The 18318-nt window shown below is 50.3% G+C and overlaps 1 protein-coding gene across 1 annotated transcript in view; it reads left to right on the forward strand.

The window, feature by feature from the left end:
• The window catches only part of GLRX3 (glutaredoxin 3), a 109593-nt gene that overhangs the window by 74940 nt on the left and 16335 nt on the right, over positions 1-18318 (forward strand). Inside the window, exon 9 of the mRNA XM_075352258.1 lies at positions 2134-2173. Coding sequence (XP_075208373.1) covers positions 2134-2173 — 40 coding nt within the window. The remainder of the gene's footprint in view (positions 1-2133; positions 2174-18318) is intronic.

Below are 18318 nucleotides of genomic sequence, written 5' to 3' on the forward strand. Positions count from 1 at the left end.
CCCTTTTTCATATGAACGAGGACATTGTTCTGCCTTCCTTTTGTCCACACCCAGTCCATAGGGTGGAAAGGTTCCTATATTCGCTAGACCTTGTGAGGGCTCTCAGATATTACGTACCCAGGACAGCCCCTTTAGGAACATGGACTCCTTGTTCGTCATTCCTGAAAGGCCTAAGAAAGGAGACGCAGCTTCATAGGCAACGCTGGCTCGCTGGATTCGCTCTGCGATCCAGGAGGTCCTCCGCTCGCAACTGAAGCCCATTCCTAGTGGGCTGCGGACTTATTCCATGCGAGCAATTGGCGCCTCTTGGGCCATTAGGCATCAGGCTTCAGTGGAACAGGGGTGTAAAGCTGTGACCTGGTCTTGCCTACATACTGTTTCAAAGCATTACCGAGTCCATACCCAGGCTTCGGCTGAGGCGAACCTAGGTAGGAAAATTCTGCAAACGATAGTGGAGCACCTATCTCAGTAGGCGCTCCGGGCTATCTGGGACTGGTTCCTAGTCCTTGGGTTGCGTTGTTTGTTTTCCCCACCCAGGGACTGCTTTAGGACATCCCATGGTCCTGTGTCCCCCAATGAGGTGTCAGAGAAAAACTGATTTTTGTGTACTCACCGTAAAATCGTTTTCTCTTAACCATCATTGGGTGACACAGCACCCTCCCTGTTGCCCTGTTGGACCTTAGCTTTTTTTCTCTCTTAGTACTATTTTGTTATGAGTATTCACTCACGTTTTTTGTTACTTGTTCTCCTACTGCTTGTGTACTAAAACTGAAGTAGCCTGGCCCGGCCAGGGGGTGTATACTGCAGGGGAGGAGCTAATGTCTTTTGCATCTACTTAGTGTCTTCCTATGGATAAGTAGCATAACACCCATGGTCCTGTGTCCCCCAATGATGGCTAAGAGAAAACGATTTTATGGTGAGTACACAAAAATCCGTTTTTTTTTTTTTTTTTTTTTAACTGTTAAATTGGGGGTCCGTCTTATAATCCTATTGTCTTATATTAATTAGCTCACCAGGGCGGCGCAGCGGTAGAGTGGCTCAGGAAGCTGGCGGTGTCCACAGCTTAGGAGGGTCACAAGACTGAATCCGCAGCCATTTTCTTTAAAACTATTGCGTCAACTGCTATCCGGATCAACGAGGAAAGTAGCCTACCGGCAGGCTCAGTGCCAGCCGCCATGACACCCCCGAGTCCCCAGTGTCGCCTACCCTCCTGAGCTACGACACTGCCGCCACAACCCCGAGCCACAGTATCGCCGACCCTCCGTCCTGTGACCTTACTCCACCGCACAGACCCAGTTGGCATTATCTGGATTTTAAGACACCCCCCCCCCCATTCCCCCCCAGTTTTTGGGGCAAAAATGCATTTTATAATCTGTAAGTGGGACCCTTACTTGAGTATAAGCCGAGGGAGATTGGCTTATACACGAGTATATATAGTATTAGATTTGGAAGGTATTGGAGCATAGTAGAATTGCAGGACCAAGACTTTAGTCAACTGGTCAATTTGTTTCTCCTTTAAAGTGTTTTTTTTTAAAACCCCCTGTGCTCTGAACTGTGCTTTATTCACCCTCCCCGGGTCCTGCGCTGAGTCTCTACCGCTGCTCCCAGGGCCTGTTATTGTCTGCAGTGTTGACATCACATCGACAGCTCTGCAGCCAGTCAGTGAGCTTTGAATGATGGCACAAGTGGCTCACCTTTCTGATTGGCTGCAGCGCTGTGTACGTGACATCAATGCCGCAAACAATAACAAAACACCAGGCGCAGCAGTGGATTTTCAGTGCTGGACCTGGGAAGAGTGAGAAAAGCAGAGTTTGTTTAATAAAAAAAAAATAACAAATCTGCAGACAAGAACAGATTTATTAAAACTGGAAAACCTTGTTAAGTGATAAGAGATAGATGAGGAAGATTAAGGAGCATGCAAAGACCATGGATAAGAGAAGCTAAAAAAATAAAAGAATATCAGAATAGGGCTCAGATATCCTGATACCAGTCGAATCCCTCAATACAGGTCTTTGACCCAAACCATCTTTCTGCAAGAAGCCACAAGATGCTTCTGTGCTGTGCAGCAATGTTAGATTTTATGCCATGGATATGTTACTAATATTTCTCACTTTTCTTCTTTTTTTTTTTCAGTGTGGATTATGAAACCTTTGATATATTGGAGGACGAGGAGGTGAGAAAAGACAAACCATTAATGTACAATGTGTATTACTCCACGTTCAAGAATGGTCGTGTTTTTATACAGTTTTATTAAAGCTCAGGAAACAACGGCTCAAGTTTATTTCAACTTTTTAAATACAAAAGGTTGAAAATCTTATGAAGTACATTTTATAATTTTATTCTGTACTGATCTTGTTTCACAACCTTCATTATCCTGCAGAGCTGCACTCGCTATAAAGTGAAACCCTTGTACAAGGCACTGCATAGCTAAAGTAGATATAAAAAGTCCACACACCCTGTTGAAACACAAGGTTTTTTTTTGTCATTTTTAATGTAACAATCTGTACAAATCCTTTGAAAAATAAATTAATATCTTTTCGGCTGGAAACTGGAAACTAAAATAGTGTGGTTATATATTATTTATATATATATATATATATATATATATTCTATATTATATATAATATGTACATAATATGTATATATATTATATATAATATATATATATATATTATATATAATATATATAATATATTATATATATAATATATATTATATATAATATATTATATATATAATATATATTATATATATATATATATATATATATATATATATAAAAAAAAATGTATAATAATATAATATAAAAAAATATATATATGTTCTAAATATATTCTTTTTATATATATTATATTATACATTTTTATATAAAATATATATATATATTATAAAAAAATATATATATATATGTTCTAAATATATTCTTTTTATATATATATATTATAATATACAATTTTATATATATATATATATATATATATATGTATATATATTATAAATAGATATTTTTTTATATATATTATACATTTTTATATAATATATATATAAAAATGTATAATAATATATAAAAAAATATATATTCATATATATATATATATATATATATTCATATATATGTGTGTATATATATATATATATATATTCTGAATATATTTTTTATATATTATATTATACATTTTTATGACATATATTATATATATATATATATAATATATATATATATATATATTTATATTATATTATACATTTTTATATTATATATATATAAACATGTATAATAATATAATATATAAAAAAATATATATTTATAATATATATATTCATATATATATTCACATATATATATATATATATATATATATATATATATATATATATATATATATACTGAATATATTTTTTTATATATTATATTATTATACATTTTTATATATATGATAAAATATATGTCATAATCTATATATATATAGATATATATATCTATCTATCTATCTATATATATATATATATCTATATATATATATCTATATATATATATATATATATATATATATATATATAATATATTTTATATGTATATATATATATATATATATATATATATTTTTCTTTGTCGCTCCATTGGGAGACCCAGACAATTGGGTGTATAGCGTCTGCCTCCGGAGGCCACACAAAGTATTACACTTTAAAAAGTGTGACCCCTCCCCTCTGCCTATACACCCCCCCGTGCATCACGGGCTCCTCAGTTTTATGCTTTGTGTGGAAGGAGGCACACATCCACTCATGAATCTCAGATTAGTTATATCGGTTGGAAGAAAAGTGGGCCCCCACGGGGCCCCCGGCATGTTCCCTTCTCACCCCACTATGTCGGCGGTGCTGTTAAGGTTGAGGTACCCATTGCGGGTACAAAGGCCGGAGCCTCATGCCGTCTCCTTCACCATCCCTTAGCGGCTCTGGGAGAAGTGGGATCCTGAGCGGTCATCCATCCACTGGGACCATGCTCCCTCCGCAGCCCCTGAGGGAATCTGTCGGACAGGAGTTTATTTATCCTCAGGGACCGGGCCCTGCATCACTAAGGTACTCTGTATCCCCATGGGGGATGTGCATGGAGCGCCTTTATCCCGGACGCTGCAGCAGCTGCTTATTAGTGACGGCCGGCGGACTTCCGCGCCGACCGCGCCTGTTTGTCGGCCGCGGTCTTAAATTTAGTCCCCGGCTTCAATTGCGGCCTAGTAGCAAAACTCCCGCCCCCGGGCCTGTCTATCAGGGGTAAGGGCGGGACGGCCGGCCTGACGTCGGCTGTGAGGGCCGGAGCATCCTGTATGTTTCCTCCCCCCTCACTGATCACTGTGGGGACTCCAGATTCCTGCACTTTTTCTAACGCCGCCCACGGCTCCACTCCTCCCGTGAGAGCTCCGGCAGCCATTTCTTTGGCATTCTGCCTGTAAAAAAAAAAAAAAAAAAAAAAAAAGCTCTGCAACGCTGGGAGACCTAAGGCAGGGAATCTGGAGGGCACACACTCCGCTTTTTAGCGGTCGGTAAGCCACACCGGTCACCCGGTGCTGGTCCCTTTAGGGTGCCGGATTAGATACTATATATATATTTATATATTTCTGTTCGGTCGGGCTGTATACCCTTCCCATATACCCTCAGTGATCACTCTCCTAGGAGACAACAGCATGTCGTCCACAAGGAGCAGGGGTGCCAAGGCACAGGGTTATTTTGCAACCTGTACCTCTTGTGCGGCTAAGTTACCTGCGGGTGCCACCTACCCTCACTGTGAGCAATGCTCAACCCCTGTTTTGCTTCCTCATCCTGAGCCTCGGTCACTAGTGGGCCCCTCGGCTCAGGTAGAACCCCTTGCTCCCCCTGTTCCAGGCGGCAGGGACAGAGTTTGCAGTTTTTTGCTGAAAAACTCTGAATCACTCTCACAATCCATGGCTCAATCTATGGACATATGGTCTGCCAAGCTGCTTGAAGCTTTACAGTCCAGACCGGTCCTTACACAAGCCCCGGACCCTGTTGGATCTTCACCTCCAGGCCCCTCTCTGTCCGCGCCGCAGCACGTTCCCAGGGGGGGCACTAGATCTCACGTGGAGGACTCCGGCCCGGACCACAGTCCCAGACCGGCTAAGCGGGCCCGCTGGGAATTTTCCCCGACTTCTTCACGCTGCTCGGGTTCCCAGCGTGAGGACTCTCTGGAGGACGAGGCGGACGTCGCAGCTCAGGGCTCTGACCCTGACGTTGCTCTCAATCTTGATACACCTGAAGGGGACGCCATAGTAAATGACCTTATCTCGTCCATCAACCAGGTGTTAGATATCTCTCCCCCGCCGCCACCGGTAGAGGAGTCGACTTCTCAGCAGGAGAAACACCAGTTTCGGTTCCCTAAACGTACACTGAGTGCGCTTTTCGATCACTCTAACTTCAGAGATGCTGTCCAGAAGCCCAGAGCGGTTCCGGACAAGCGCTTTACTAAGCGCCTTACTGACACACGTTACCCCTTCCCCTCTGACGTGGTTAAGGGTTGGGCTCAATGTCCCAAGGTGGATCCCCCAGTCTCTAGATTGGCGGCTAGATCTGTGGTATCGGTTGCAGATGGATCATCGCTAAAGGATGCCACTGACAGGCAGATAGAGCTCCTGGTAAAGTCCATCTATGAAGCCACGGGCGCGTCTTTTGCCCCGGCCTGTGCAGCCGTGTGGGCACTACAAGCTATCTCAGCTTGTCTGACTGAGATTAATGCGGTCACACGTAATTCTGCTCTGCGGGTTGCGTCTTTGACTTCTCAGGCGTCAGCTTTTTCTTCCTACGCCATGAACGCAGTTTTAGACTCTGCTAGCCGTACAGCGGTGGCATCCGCTAACTCTGTGGCAGTCCGCAGGGCCATGTGGCTGCGCGAATGGAAGGCAGACTCGGCTTCCAAGAGGTTCTTTAGCGAGCCTATGCACTTTTTCAGGCGGTGAACGCTCTGAAGACAGAAGGAGTTGTGATCCCTGTTCCCCTCCAGGAACATGCTCGCGGCTTTTACTCCAACCTGTTTGTGGTGCCAAAGAAGGACGGCTCGTTCCGTCCCGTCTGGACCTCAAACTGCTCAACAAACGTGAGCACCAGACGGTTTCGGATGGAGTCTCTCCGCTCTGTCATCGCTTCGATGTCGCAAGGAGACTTCCTAGCATCAATCGACATCAAGGATGCTTATCTCCATGTGCCGATCGCACCCGGACATCAACGCTTTTTGCGTTTCGCCATCGGGGACGAACACCTTCAGTTCGTGGCATTGCCTTTCGGCCTGGCGACAGCCCCACGGGTGTTCACCAAGGTCATGGCATCTGTTGTGGCGGTCCTACACTCTCAGGGCCACTCGGTGCTTCCCTACTTAGACGAACTTCTGGTCAGGGCACCCTCTCAGATGGCGTGTCAGAACAGCCTTTCCGTCGCTCTGGCGACTCTCCAGCAGTTCGGGTGGATCATCAACTTCCCAAAATCCAAGTTGACACCGACCCAATCACTGACGTACCTTGGGATGGAGTTTCATACTCAATCAGCAGTAGTCATGCTACCGCTGGACAAGCAGCTTTCGCTGCAGGCAGGGGTGCAATCTCTTCTTCGGGGTCAGTCACACCCCTTGAGGCGCCTCATGCACTTCCTGGGGAAGATGGTGGCAGCGCCCTTCGTGCAATTCCATCTGCGGCCACTCCAGTGGGACATTCTCCGCAAATGGGACAGGAGGTCGACTTCACTCGACAGGAACGTCTCTTTTTCCCTTGCAACCAAGACGTCACTTCAGTGGTGGCTCCTTCCCAACTCTCTCTCGCAGGGAAAATCCTTCCTACCCCCCACCTGGGCTGTTGTCACGACGAACGCGAGCCTGTCAGGGTGGGGGGCGGTTTTTCTCCATCACAGGGCTCAGGGAACCTGGACTCCGATAGAGTCATCCCTTCAGATCAATATTCTGGAGATAAGGGCAGTGTATCCAGCCCTATTGGCCTTTCATCGGTGGCTGGAGGGCAGGCAGATCCGGATCCAGTCGGACAACGCCACTGCCGTCGCATACATCAACCACCAAGGCGGCACTCGCAGTCGTCAAGCCTTCCAGGAAGTCCGACGAATTCTGCAGTGGGTGGAAGCCACAGCTTCCACCATCTCCGCAGTTCACATCCCGGGCGTAGAAAACTGGGAAGCAGATTTTCTCAGCCGACAGGGCATGGACGCGGGGGAATGGTCTCTTCACCCAGACGTGTTTCGAGAGATCTGTCGCCGCTGGGGAACGCCGGACGTCGATCTCATGGCGTCACGGCACAACAACAAAGTCCCAGCATTCATGGCCCGGTCTCAAGATCACAGAGCTCTGGCGGCGGACGCATTAGTTCAGGATTGGTCGCAGTTTCGACTGCCCTATGTATTTCCTCCTCTGGCGATGCTGCCCAGAGTGCTGCGCAAGATCAGGTCCGACTGTCGTCGCGCCATTCTCGTCGCCCCAGATTGGCCGAGGCGGTCGTGGTACACGGATCTGTGGCATCTCACGGTGGGTCAACCGTGGGCGCTCCCAGACCGCCCAGACCTGCTGTCTCAAGGGCCGTTTTTCCATCTGAATTCTGCGGCCCTCAATCTGACTGTGTGGCCATTGAGTCCTGGCTCCTAGCGTCCTCAGGGTTATCTCAAGATGTCATTGCCACCATGAGACAGGCCAGGAAACCAATGTCCGCCAAGATCTATCACAGGTCTTGGAGGATCTTCTTATCCTGGTGCTCTGATAAGGGTTTTTTCTCCCTGGCCCTTTGCCTTACCCACTTTTCTTTCATTCCTTCAATCCGGTATGGACAAGGGTTTGTCTCTCGGCTCTTTCAAGGGACAAGTATCGGCGCTATCCGTATTTTTTCAAAAGCGTCTAGCCAGGCTTCCGCAGGTCCGCTCGTTCCTGCAGGGAGTTTGCCACATAGTCCCACCTTACAAGCGTCAGCTGGAACCCTGGGATCTTAACAGGATGCTAACGGCTCTTCAGAAACCACCTTTCGAGCCGCTGCGGGATGTCTCTTTATCACGTCTTTCGCAGAAGGTGGCATTTCTAGTGGCAGTTACATCGCTTCGTAGAGTGTCGGAGCTGGCAGCGCTGTCATGCAAAGCCCCCTTCCTGGTTTTTCACCAGGATAAGGTGGTTCTGCGTCCGGTCCTGGAATTTCTCCCTAAGGTGGTATCCCCTTTTCATCTCAATCAGGATATCTCCTTACCTTCATTTTGCCCTCATCCAGTTCACCAATGTGAAAAGGATTTGCAATCGTTAGATCTGGTGAGAGCTCTCCGTCTCTACGTGTCTCGCACGGCGCCCCTGTGCCGTTCAGATGCGCTCTTTGTCCTTGTCGCTGGCCAGCGTAAGGGTTCGCAGGCTTCCAAGTCAACCTTAGCTCGTTGGATCAAGGAACCAATTCTTGAAGCCTACCGTTCTTCTGGGCTTCCGCTTCCTTTGGGGCTGAAAGCCCATTCTACCAGAGCCGTGGGTGCGTCCTGGGCATTGCAGCACCGGGCTACGGCTCAGCAGGTGTGTCAGGCAGCTACCTGGTCTAGTCTGCACACTTTCACGAAACACTATCAGGTGCATACCTATGCTTCGGCAGACGCCAGTCTAGGTAGGCGAGTCCTTCAGGCGGCGGTTGCCCACCTGTAAGAGGGGGTCGTTTTCGGCTATTTTTGTCGAGGTATTCTTTGACCCACCCAGGGACTGCTTTTGGACGTCCCAATTGTCTGGGTCTCCCAATGGAGCGACAAAGAAGAAGGGAATTTTGTTTACTTACCGTAAATTCCTTTTCTTCTAGCTCCTATTGGGAGACCCAGCACCCGCCCCTGTTCCCTTCGGGCTGTTTGTTCTTTTGTGTACACATGTTGTTCATGTTGAATTGTTCTTTTGGTTCATGGTTCAGTTCTCCGAACATCCTTCGGATTGAATTTACCTTAGACCAATTTATAAGTTTCCTCCTTCCTGCTTTTGCACCAAAACTGAGGAGCCCGTGATGCACGGGAGGGTGTATAGGCAGAGGGGAGGGGTTACACTTTTTAAAGTGTAATACTTTGTGTGGCCTCCGGAGGCAGAAGCTATACACCCAATTGTCTGGGTCTCCCAATAGGAGCTAGAAGAAAAGGAATTTACGGTAAGTAAACAAAATTCCCTTCTTTTTATATATGTGTGTGTATATAATATATACACACATATAAATATATACACATATATAAAATATATAGATACACATATATATATAAAATATATACATAACATATATATTTCTTTGTCGCTCCATTGGGAGACCCAGACAATTGGGTGTATAGGCTATGCCTCCGGAGGCCGCACAAAGTATTACACTAAAAGTGTAAAGCCCCTCCCCTTCTGCCTATACACCCCCCGTGCTCCCACGGGCTCCTCAGTTTTTATGCTTTGTGCGAAGGAGGCAGACATGCACGCACAGCTCCACAGATTGGTCAGCAGCAGCTGCTGACTATGTCGGATGGAAGAAAAGTGGGCCCATATAGGGCCCCCAGCATGCTCCCTTCTCACCCCACTCTTGTCGGCGGTGTTGTTAAGGTTGAGGTATCCATTGCGGGTACGCAGGCTGGAGCCCACATGCTGTTTTCCTTCCCCATCCCCCTTAGGGCTCTGGGTGAAGTGGGATCCTATCGGTCTCCAGGCACTGAGACCGTGCTTCTTCCACAACTCCAGAGGAGCCTGCTGGATAGGAGCCGGGTATCGTTCAGGGACATGGCCCTGCTACTTGGAGGTACTCTGTGTCCCCGTAGGGACCGCGCACAGCAACACTCCAGCATTGCTGGGTGTGCTAGTGCACCGGGGACCGCGGCGCTGACCGGGTTAAATGTGCCATTACACACTCAGCGTCACTGAGTGTGTTTGTGTATGGGGACTACCGCGCTGACCGCCGCTGCCATGGTTAACACTGCGGCGCGGCTGGGACTTGTAGTGCGCCGGGGACTTCCGCGCCGGCCGCGCTTATACGGCGGCCGCGCTTATTACTCGAGTCCCCGGCTTTTGCGGCCTAGTCTTTTTTCCTCCCGCCCCCAGCCCTGACAGGCAGGGGAAGGGCGGGACGCTGTACAGACGAGCAGCAATGAGGGCTGGAGCATGCTTTGCATACTCCATCCCCCTCACTGTGCACAGTGGGGCACCAGTTCCCGCACTTTCTGGGTCACGCCCACGGCTCCCGCCTCTCCTCAGGACGCCGGCAGCCATTCCTGTCAGCTCCTCGGACGCTGCAGAGGGGGACAAATTCTGGGAGACCCAGGCAGGGATTCTGGTGGCCTCACAACCGCTTTAAGCGGGTGGTAAGCAGCACCTGTGGTGCTAGCCCCATTGTGCAGAAGTGTAATTATAAATTATATGTTTATGGTATATACTTTACACTGTATGGTGCACAGTTGATTCTGGCTATATACCCTATTGTGTTGCTCAGGGAAGACAATAGCATGGCGCCCACAAAAGGCAGGGGTGCCAAAACACAGGCTTACTATGCTGCCTGCGCCGCATGTACGACGCCGCTACCGGCAGGTTCCACTGACCCTCATTGTGTGCTCTGCTCGGCCCCCTGCTGCACTTACTCAGCCGGAGCCTCTGCTAAGAGGGGCCCAGGGGGAGCCACCTGCTGACACTATCCAGGTGACAGGGACGGAGTTTGCAGTCTTTAAGGATAAACTCTCTGAAACTATGGCTAAGATACTAGAAGCCTTGCAGTCCAGACCGGTATCTCAGCACAGGGACACTGTTGAATCATTGTTCCCTGGCCCCCCTCAGTTGGACCAACAATGTCCCCCCGGGGTATCTCATAGATCCCAGGCTGGGGGCTCTGACACGGACCCCAGCCCCAGACCGATTAAGCGAGCCCGCTTGGAAATTCCCTCGACATCATCATATTGTTCAGGGTCTCAGCGGGGGGAATCTCTGGTTGATGACGCGGAGACAGCTGATCAGGATTCTGATCCTGAGGCCGCTCTCAATCTAAATACTCCGGACGGGGACGCCATAGTGAACGATCTTATTGCGTCCATCAATCAAATGTTGGATATTTCTCCCTCAGCTCCTCCGGTTGAGGAGTCAGCTTCTCAGCAGGAGAAATTCCGTTTCAGTTTTCCCAAGCGTACACCGAGTATGTTTCTGGACCACTCTGATTTCAGAGAGGCAGTCCAGATTCACCATGATTGTCCAGATAAGCGTTTTTCTAAGCGCCTTAAGGATACACGTTATCCCTTTCCCCCTGACGTGGTCAAAGGTTGGACTCAGTGTCCCAAGGTGGATCCTCCAATCTCCAGACTGGCGGCTAGATCCATACTTGCAGTGGAAGATGGGGCTTCACTCAAAGATGCCACTGACAGGCAGATGGAGCTCTGGTTGAAATCCATCTATGAAGCTATCGGCGCTTCTTTTGCCCCAGCATTCGCAGCCGTATGGGCGCTACAAGCTATATCAGCAGGTCAAGCGCAAATTGACGCAGCCACACGCACTTCCGCGCCGCAGGTGGCGTCCATAACCGCTCAGACGTCGGCATTTGCGTCTTACGCTATTAATGCTGTCCTGGACTCTGCGAGCCGTACGGCGGTTGCATCCGCCAATTCGGTGGTACTCCGCAGGGCCTTGTGGCTACGGGAATGGAAGGCAGATTCTGCTTCCAAAAAGCGCTTAACCAGTTTGCCAATTTCTGGCGACCGATTGTTTGGCGAGCGTTTGGATGAAATCATCAAACAATCCAAGGGAAAGGATACATCCTTACCCCAGCCCAAACCGAACATACCCCAACAGAGGAGGGGGCAGTCGAGGTTTCGGTCCTTTCGGGGCGCGGGCAGGTCCCAATTCTCCTCGTCCAAAAGGCCTCAGAAAGATCAAAGGAACTCTGATTCATGGCGGTCTAAGTCACGTCCTAAAAAGACCACCAGAGGTGCCGCTACCAAAGCGGCTTCCTCATGACTTTCGGCCTCCTCAATCCGCATCCTCGGTCGGTGGCAGGCTCTCCCGCTTTTGCGACACCTGGCTGCCACGGGTAAAAGACCGTTGGGTGAGAGACATTCTGTCTCACGGTTACAAGATAGAGTTCACCTCTCGTCCCCCGACTCGATTCTTCAGGTCATCCCCGCCTCCCGAGCGAGCCGTGGCTCTTCTGCAGGCGCTGAGCACTCTGAAGGCAGAAGGAGTGGTGGTCCCTGTTCCTCTTCAGCAACAGGGTCACGGTTTTTACTCCAACCTGTTTGTGGTCCCAAAGAAGGACGGGTCTTTCCGTCCTGTCCTGGACCTGAAACTGCTCAACAAACATGTAAAGACCTGGCGGTTCCGGATGGAATCCCTCCGCTCCGTCATCGCCTCAATGTCCCAAGGAGATTTCCTTGCATCGATCGATATCAAAGATGCTTATCTCCACGTACCGATTGCTCCAGAGCACCAGCGCTTCTTGCGCTTCGCCATAGGAGACGAACACCTGCAGTTCGTGGCACTGCCGTTCGGCCTGGCAACAGCCCCACGGGTTTTCACCAAGGTTATGGCTACTGTAGTAGCGGTCCTCCACTCTCAGGGTCACTCGGTGATCCCTTACTTGGACGATCTGCTGATCAAGGCACCCTCTCAAGAGGCATGCCAACACAGCCTCGACGCTACTCTGGAGACTCTCCAGAGTTTCGGGTGGCTCATCAATTTTCCAAAGTCAAATCTGACACCGGCCCAATCGCTGACATATCTTGGCATGGAGTTTCATACCCTCTCAGCGATAGTGAAGCTTCCGCTGATCAAGCAGCGTTCACTACAGAAAGGGGTACAATCTCTCCTTCAAGGTCAGGCACACCCCTTGAGGCGCCTCATGCACTTCCTGGGGAAGATGGTGGCAGCAATGGAGGCAGTCCCTTTTGCGCAGTTTCACCTGCGTCCTCTTCAATGGGACATCCTACGCAAATGGGACAGGAAGCCGACGTCCCTCGACAGGAACGTCTCTCTCTCTCAGGCGACCAAAGCTTCCCTTCGGTGGTGGCTTCTTCCCACTTCATTATCGAAGGGGAAATCCTTCCTGCCCCCATCCTGGGAGGTGGTCACGACGGACGCGAGTCTGTCAGGGTGGGGAGCGGTTTTTCTCCACCACAGGGCTCAGGGTACGTGGACCCAGCAAGAGTCCTCACTTCAGATCAATGTTCTGGAAATACGGGCAGTGTACCTTGCCCTGAAAGCGTTCCAGCAGTGGCTGGAAGGCAAGCAGATCCGAATTCAGTCGGACAATTCCACAGCGGTGGCATACATCAACCACCAAGGCGGCACACGCAGTCGGCAAGCCTTCCAGGAAGTCCGGCGGATTTTGATGTGGGTGGAAGCCACGGCTTCCACCATCTCTGCAGTTCACATCCCAGGCGTGGAAAACTGGGAAGCAGATTATCTCAGTCGCCAGGGCATGGACGAAGGGGAATGGTCCCTTCACCCGGACGTGTTTCAGGAGATCTGTTGCCGCTGGGGGGTGCCGGACGTCGACCTCATGGCGTCCCGGCACAACAACAAGGTACTGACGTTCATGGCACGGTCTCAAGATCCCAGAGCTATGGCGGCAGACGCCTTAGTTCAGGATTGGTCGCAGTTTCAGCTCCCTTATGTGTTTCCTCCGCTGGCACTGTTGCCCAGAGTGTTACGCAAGATCAGGGCCGACTGCCGCCGCGTCATCCTCGTCGCTCCAGATTGGCCGAGGAGGTCGTGGTACCCGGATCTGTGGCATCTCACGGTCGGCCAACCGTGGGCACTACCAGACCGACCAGACTTGCTGTCTCAAGGGTCGTTTTTCCATCTGAATTCTGCGGCCCTCAACCTGACTGTGTGGCCATTGAGTCCTGGATCCTAGCGTCTTCAGGATTATCTCAAGAGGTCATTGCCACTATGAGACAGGCTAGGAAACCAACGTCCGCCAAGATCTACCACAGGACATGAAAAATTTTCCTGTCATGGTGTTCTGCTCAGGGTTTTTCTCCCTGGCCTTTTGCCTTGCCCACTTTTCTGTCCTTCCTTCAATCTGGACTGGAAAAGGGTTTGTCGCTCGGCTCCCTTAAGGGACAAGTCTCAGCGCTCTCTGTGTTTTTCCAGAAGCGCCTAGCCAGACTTCCACAGGTACGCACGTTCCTGCAGGGGGTTTGTCACATCGTTCCTCCTTACAAGCGGCCGTTAGAACCCTGGGATCTGAACAGGGTGCTGATGGTTCTTCAGAAACCACCATTCGAGCCAATGAGGGATATTTCTCTCTCACGCCTTTCGCAGAAAGTGGTTTTCCTAGTAGCAGTCACTTCTCTTCGGAGAGTGTCTGAGCTAGCAGCGTTGTCGTGCAAGGCCCCTTTCCTGGTGTTTCACCAGGACAAGGTGGTTCTGCGTCCGGTTCCGGAATTTCTCCCCAAGGTGGTATCCCCCTTTCATCTCAATCAGGATTTCTTTGTCGCTCCTAATTGGGAGACCCAGACAATTGGGTGTATAGCTACTGCCTCCGGAGGCCACACAAAGTATTACACTTAAAAGTGTAAGGCCCCTCCCCTTCTGGCTATACACCCCCCCGTGGGATCACGGGCTCCTCAGTTTTATGCTTTGTGCGAAGACATGCACGCATAGCTCCACTGTTTAGTCAGCAGCAGCTGCTGACTATGTCGGATGGAAGAAAAGAGGGCCCATACGGGGGCCCCCAGCATGCTCCCTTCTCACCCCACTTGCGGTCGGCGGTGTTTGTTAAGGTTGAGGTACCCATTGCGGGTACGGAGGCTGGAGCCCACATGCTGATTCCTTCCCCATCCCCATTAGGGCTCTGGGTGAAGTGGGACTTGACCGGTCTCCGGGCACTGAGACCGTGCTCCATCCACAGCCCCTGGAGGATCTGCTGGATACGGAGCGGAGTTTCCTCAGGGACAGGACCCTGCTTCATTAAGGTACTCCGTGTCCCCGTGCTTACCGCACGCACACTGCAGCATTGCTGGGTGTGTTAGTGCGCCGGGGTAAACAGCGCTGCTGCGCTTGTGCCGTTACTCACTACAGCTCTGCTGAGTGAGGAGACTTAGTACGATCGGCCGATCCGGCCGCTGGGGTCAGTGTTTACTGCGTCGCGGCTGGGATTTGTGGTGCGCCGGGGACTTCCGCGCTGGCCGTGCATATATGACGGCCGCGCTAGATTACTACAGTCCCCGGCTTTTGCGGCCTAGTTCGTATCGTTCCCGCCCCCAGACCTGCCAGTCAGGAGGAGGGCGGGACGCTGTACAGACCAGCAGCGCTAAGAGCTGGAGTCTGTTTTACATACTCCAGCCCTCACACTAGGCACAGTGGGACGCAGTTTCCCGCACTTTTGTTTGTGGCACGCCCACGGTCCGCCCCTCTTCACAGGACGCCGGCAGCCATTCCTGCCTGCACGCTGAGCTGCAGAGGGGAGGCTGGGAGACCCAGACAAGGGATTCTACGACCTCACACCCGCTTTTCAGCGGGCGGTAAGCAGCCCTCAAGGGCTCTCCCCCACTTGTGCCATAGTGTACTTTGTATTTTGTGCTGGCAATACTTTACACTGTACGGTCGCTGGTGATTTTCTGCTATATACCCTCCTTAGATTTCTCAAGGAGACAACAGCATGTCGTCCGCAAAAAGCAAAAGTGCCAAGGCACGGACTTTATGTGCTGCCTGTACCGCATGTGGGGCTGCTCTACCGGCAGGTTCCACTGACCCCCATTGTGTGCAGTGCTCGGCCCCTGTGGCAATTGCTCAGCCGGGGCCTCTGCTAGAGGTGACCCAGGGAGAACCACCTGTGAATGCTGTCCAGGTGACAGGGACGGAGTTTGCAGCTTTTGCTGACAGATTGTCTATGACTATGTCTAAAATTCTTGAAACATTGCAGTCTAGACCAGTAACTCAGACCATGGGCACTGTTGGTACATTGCCCCCTGGTCCCCCTCAGCTGGAACACTTCCTAGCTCCGGGGGTGTCACATGCACCCCAGGGTGACGGCTCTGACTCGGACGTCAGTCCCAGACAACCTAAGCGGGCTCGCTATGAGCGACCCTCAACTTCATCACACTGGTCAGGGTCCCAGCGGGACGACTCTCTGTGTGATGAGGCGGATGTAACTGATCAGGATTCTGATACTGGGGCCGCTCTCAATCTAGATACCCCGGATGGTGACGCCATAGTGAATGATCTTATAGCGTCCATCAATAAGATGTTAGATATTTCTCCACAAGCTCCTCCTGCGGAGGAGGCAGCTTCACAGCAGGAGAAATTCCATTTCAGGTATCCCAAGCGTAAATTAAGCACTTTTCTGGACCACTCTGACTTTAGAGACGCAATCCAGAAACACCACGCTTATCCAGATAAGCGTTTCTCCAAACGGCTTAAAGATACACGCTATCCTTTTCCCCCTGACGTGGTCAAGGGCTGGACACAGTGTCCCAAGGTGGACCCTCCAATCTCCAGGCTTGCAGCCAGATCTCTAGTTGCAGTGGAAGATGGGGCGGCACTTAAAGATGCCACTGACAGACAGATGGAGCTCTGGTTAAAATCCATCTATGAAGCTATTGGAGCGTCGTTGGCGCCAGCATTCACAGCCGTATGGGCACTCCAAGCTATTTCAGCTGGCCTTACACAGGTCGACACGGTCACACGTACATCTGCTCCGCAGGTGGCACCATTGACCTCTCAAATGTCTGCATTCGCGTCTTACGCGATTAATGCTGTCCTAGACTCTACGAGCCGTACGGCGGTGGCGTCAGCCAACTCCGTGGTTTTACGCAGAGCCCTGTGGTTGAGAGAATGGAAGGCAGATTCTTCTTCCAAGAAGTGCTTAACCAGTTTGCCTTTTTCTCGTGACCGATTGTTTGGTGAGCGTTTGGATGAAATCATTAAACACTCCAAGGGTAAGGATTCAGCCTTACCGCAACCCAGACAAAACAAACCCCAACAGAGGAGGGGACAGTCTGGTTTTCGGTCCTTTCGAGGCTCAGGCAGGTCCCAATTCTACTCGTCCCAAAGGACTCAAAGGGATCAGAGGAGCTCAGATTCTTGGCGGACTCAATCACGCCCAAAAAAGCCAGCCGGAAGAACCGTTACCAAGACGGCTTCCTCATGACTTTCAGTCTCCTCTCTCCGCATCCTCGGTCGGTGGCAGGCTCTCCCTCTTTGGCGACATTTGGCTGTCACAGGTCAAAGACCGTTGGGTGAGAGACATTCTGTCTCACGGGTACAGGATAGAGTTCAGCTCTCGTCCTCCAACTCGTTTCTTCAGAACTTCTCCACCGCCCGACCGAGCCGATGCTCTGCTGCAAGCGGTGTCCGCTCTAAAGGCGGAAGGAGTGGTGACTTCCGTTCCTCTTCAGGAACAAGGCCACGGTTTTTACTCCAATTTGTTTGTGGTGCCAAAGAAAGACGGGTCGTTCCGTCCCGTCCTGGATCTAAAGCTGCTCAACAAACACGTAAAAACCAGGAGGTTCCGGATGGAATCTCTCCGCTCCGTTATCGCCTCAATGTCTCAAGGAGATTTCCTAGCATCAATAGACATCAAGGATGCTTATCTCCACGTGCCGATTGCACCAGAGCATCAGCGTTTTCTACGCTTCGTTATAGGAAGCGAACACCTGCAGTTCGTAGCTCTACCTTTCGGGCTGGCGACAGCCCCTCGGGTCTTCACCAAGGTCATGGCAGCAGTAGTAGCAGTCCTGCACTCGCAAGGTCACTCTGTGATCCCGTATTTAGACGATCTACTTATCAAGGCACCCTCTCAAGAGGCATGCCAACACAGCCTGAACGTGGCACTGAAGACTCTCCAGAGTTTCGGGTGGATCATCAACTTTTCAAAGTCAAATCTAACCCCGACCCAATCACTAATATATCTTGGCATGGAGTTTCATACTCTCTCAGCGATAGTGAAACTTCCACTGGACAAACAGTGCTCGCTACAGACAGGGGTGCAATCTCTCCTGCAGGGCCAGTCGCACCCCTTGAGGCGCCTCATGCACTTCCTAGGGAAGATGGTAGCAGCAATGGAAGCAGTTCCTTTTGCGCAGTTTCATCTGCGTCCATTACAATGGGACATTCTCCGCCAATGGGACGGGAAGTCGACGTCCCTCGACAGGGAGGTCTCCCTCTCTCAGGCAGCCAAGGAATCTCTCCGGTGGTGGCTTCTTCCCACCTCATTGTCAAAAGGAAAGTCGTTCCTACCCCCATCCTGGGCGGTGGTCACGACAGATGCGAGTCTATCAGGGTGGGGAGCAGTGTTTCTCCACCACAGGGCTCAAGGTACGTGGACTCGGAAAGAGTCCACCCTTCAGATCAATGTTCTGGAAATCAGAGCA

This window comes from Anomaloglossus baeobatrachus, chromosome 5 (assembly GCF_048569485.1).
Source record: "Anomaloglossus baeobatrachus isolate aAnoBae1 chromosome 5, aAnoBae1.hap1, whole genome shotgun sequence".
NCBI lineage: Eukaryota > Metazoa > Chordata > Amphibia > Anura > Aromobatidae > Anomaloglossus > Anomaloglossus baeobatrachus.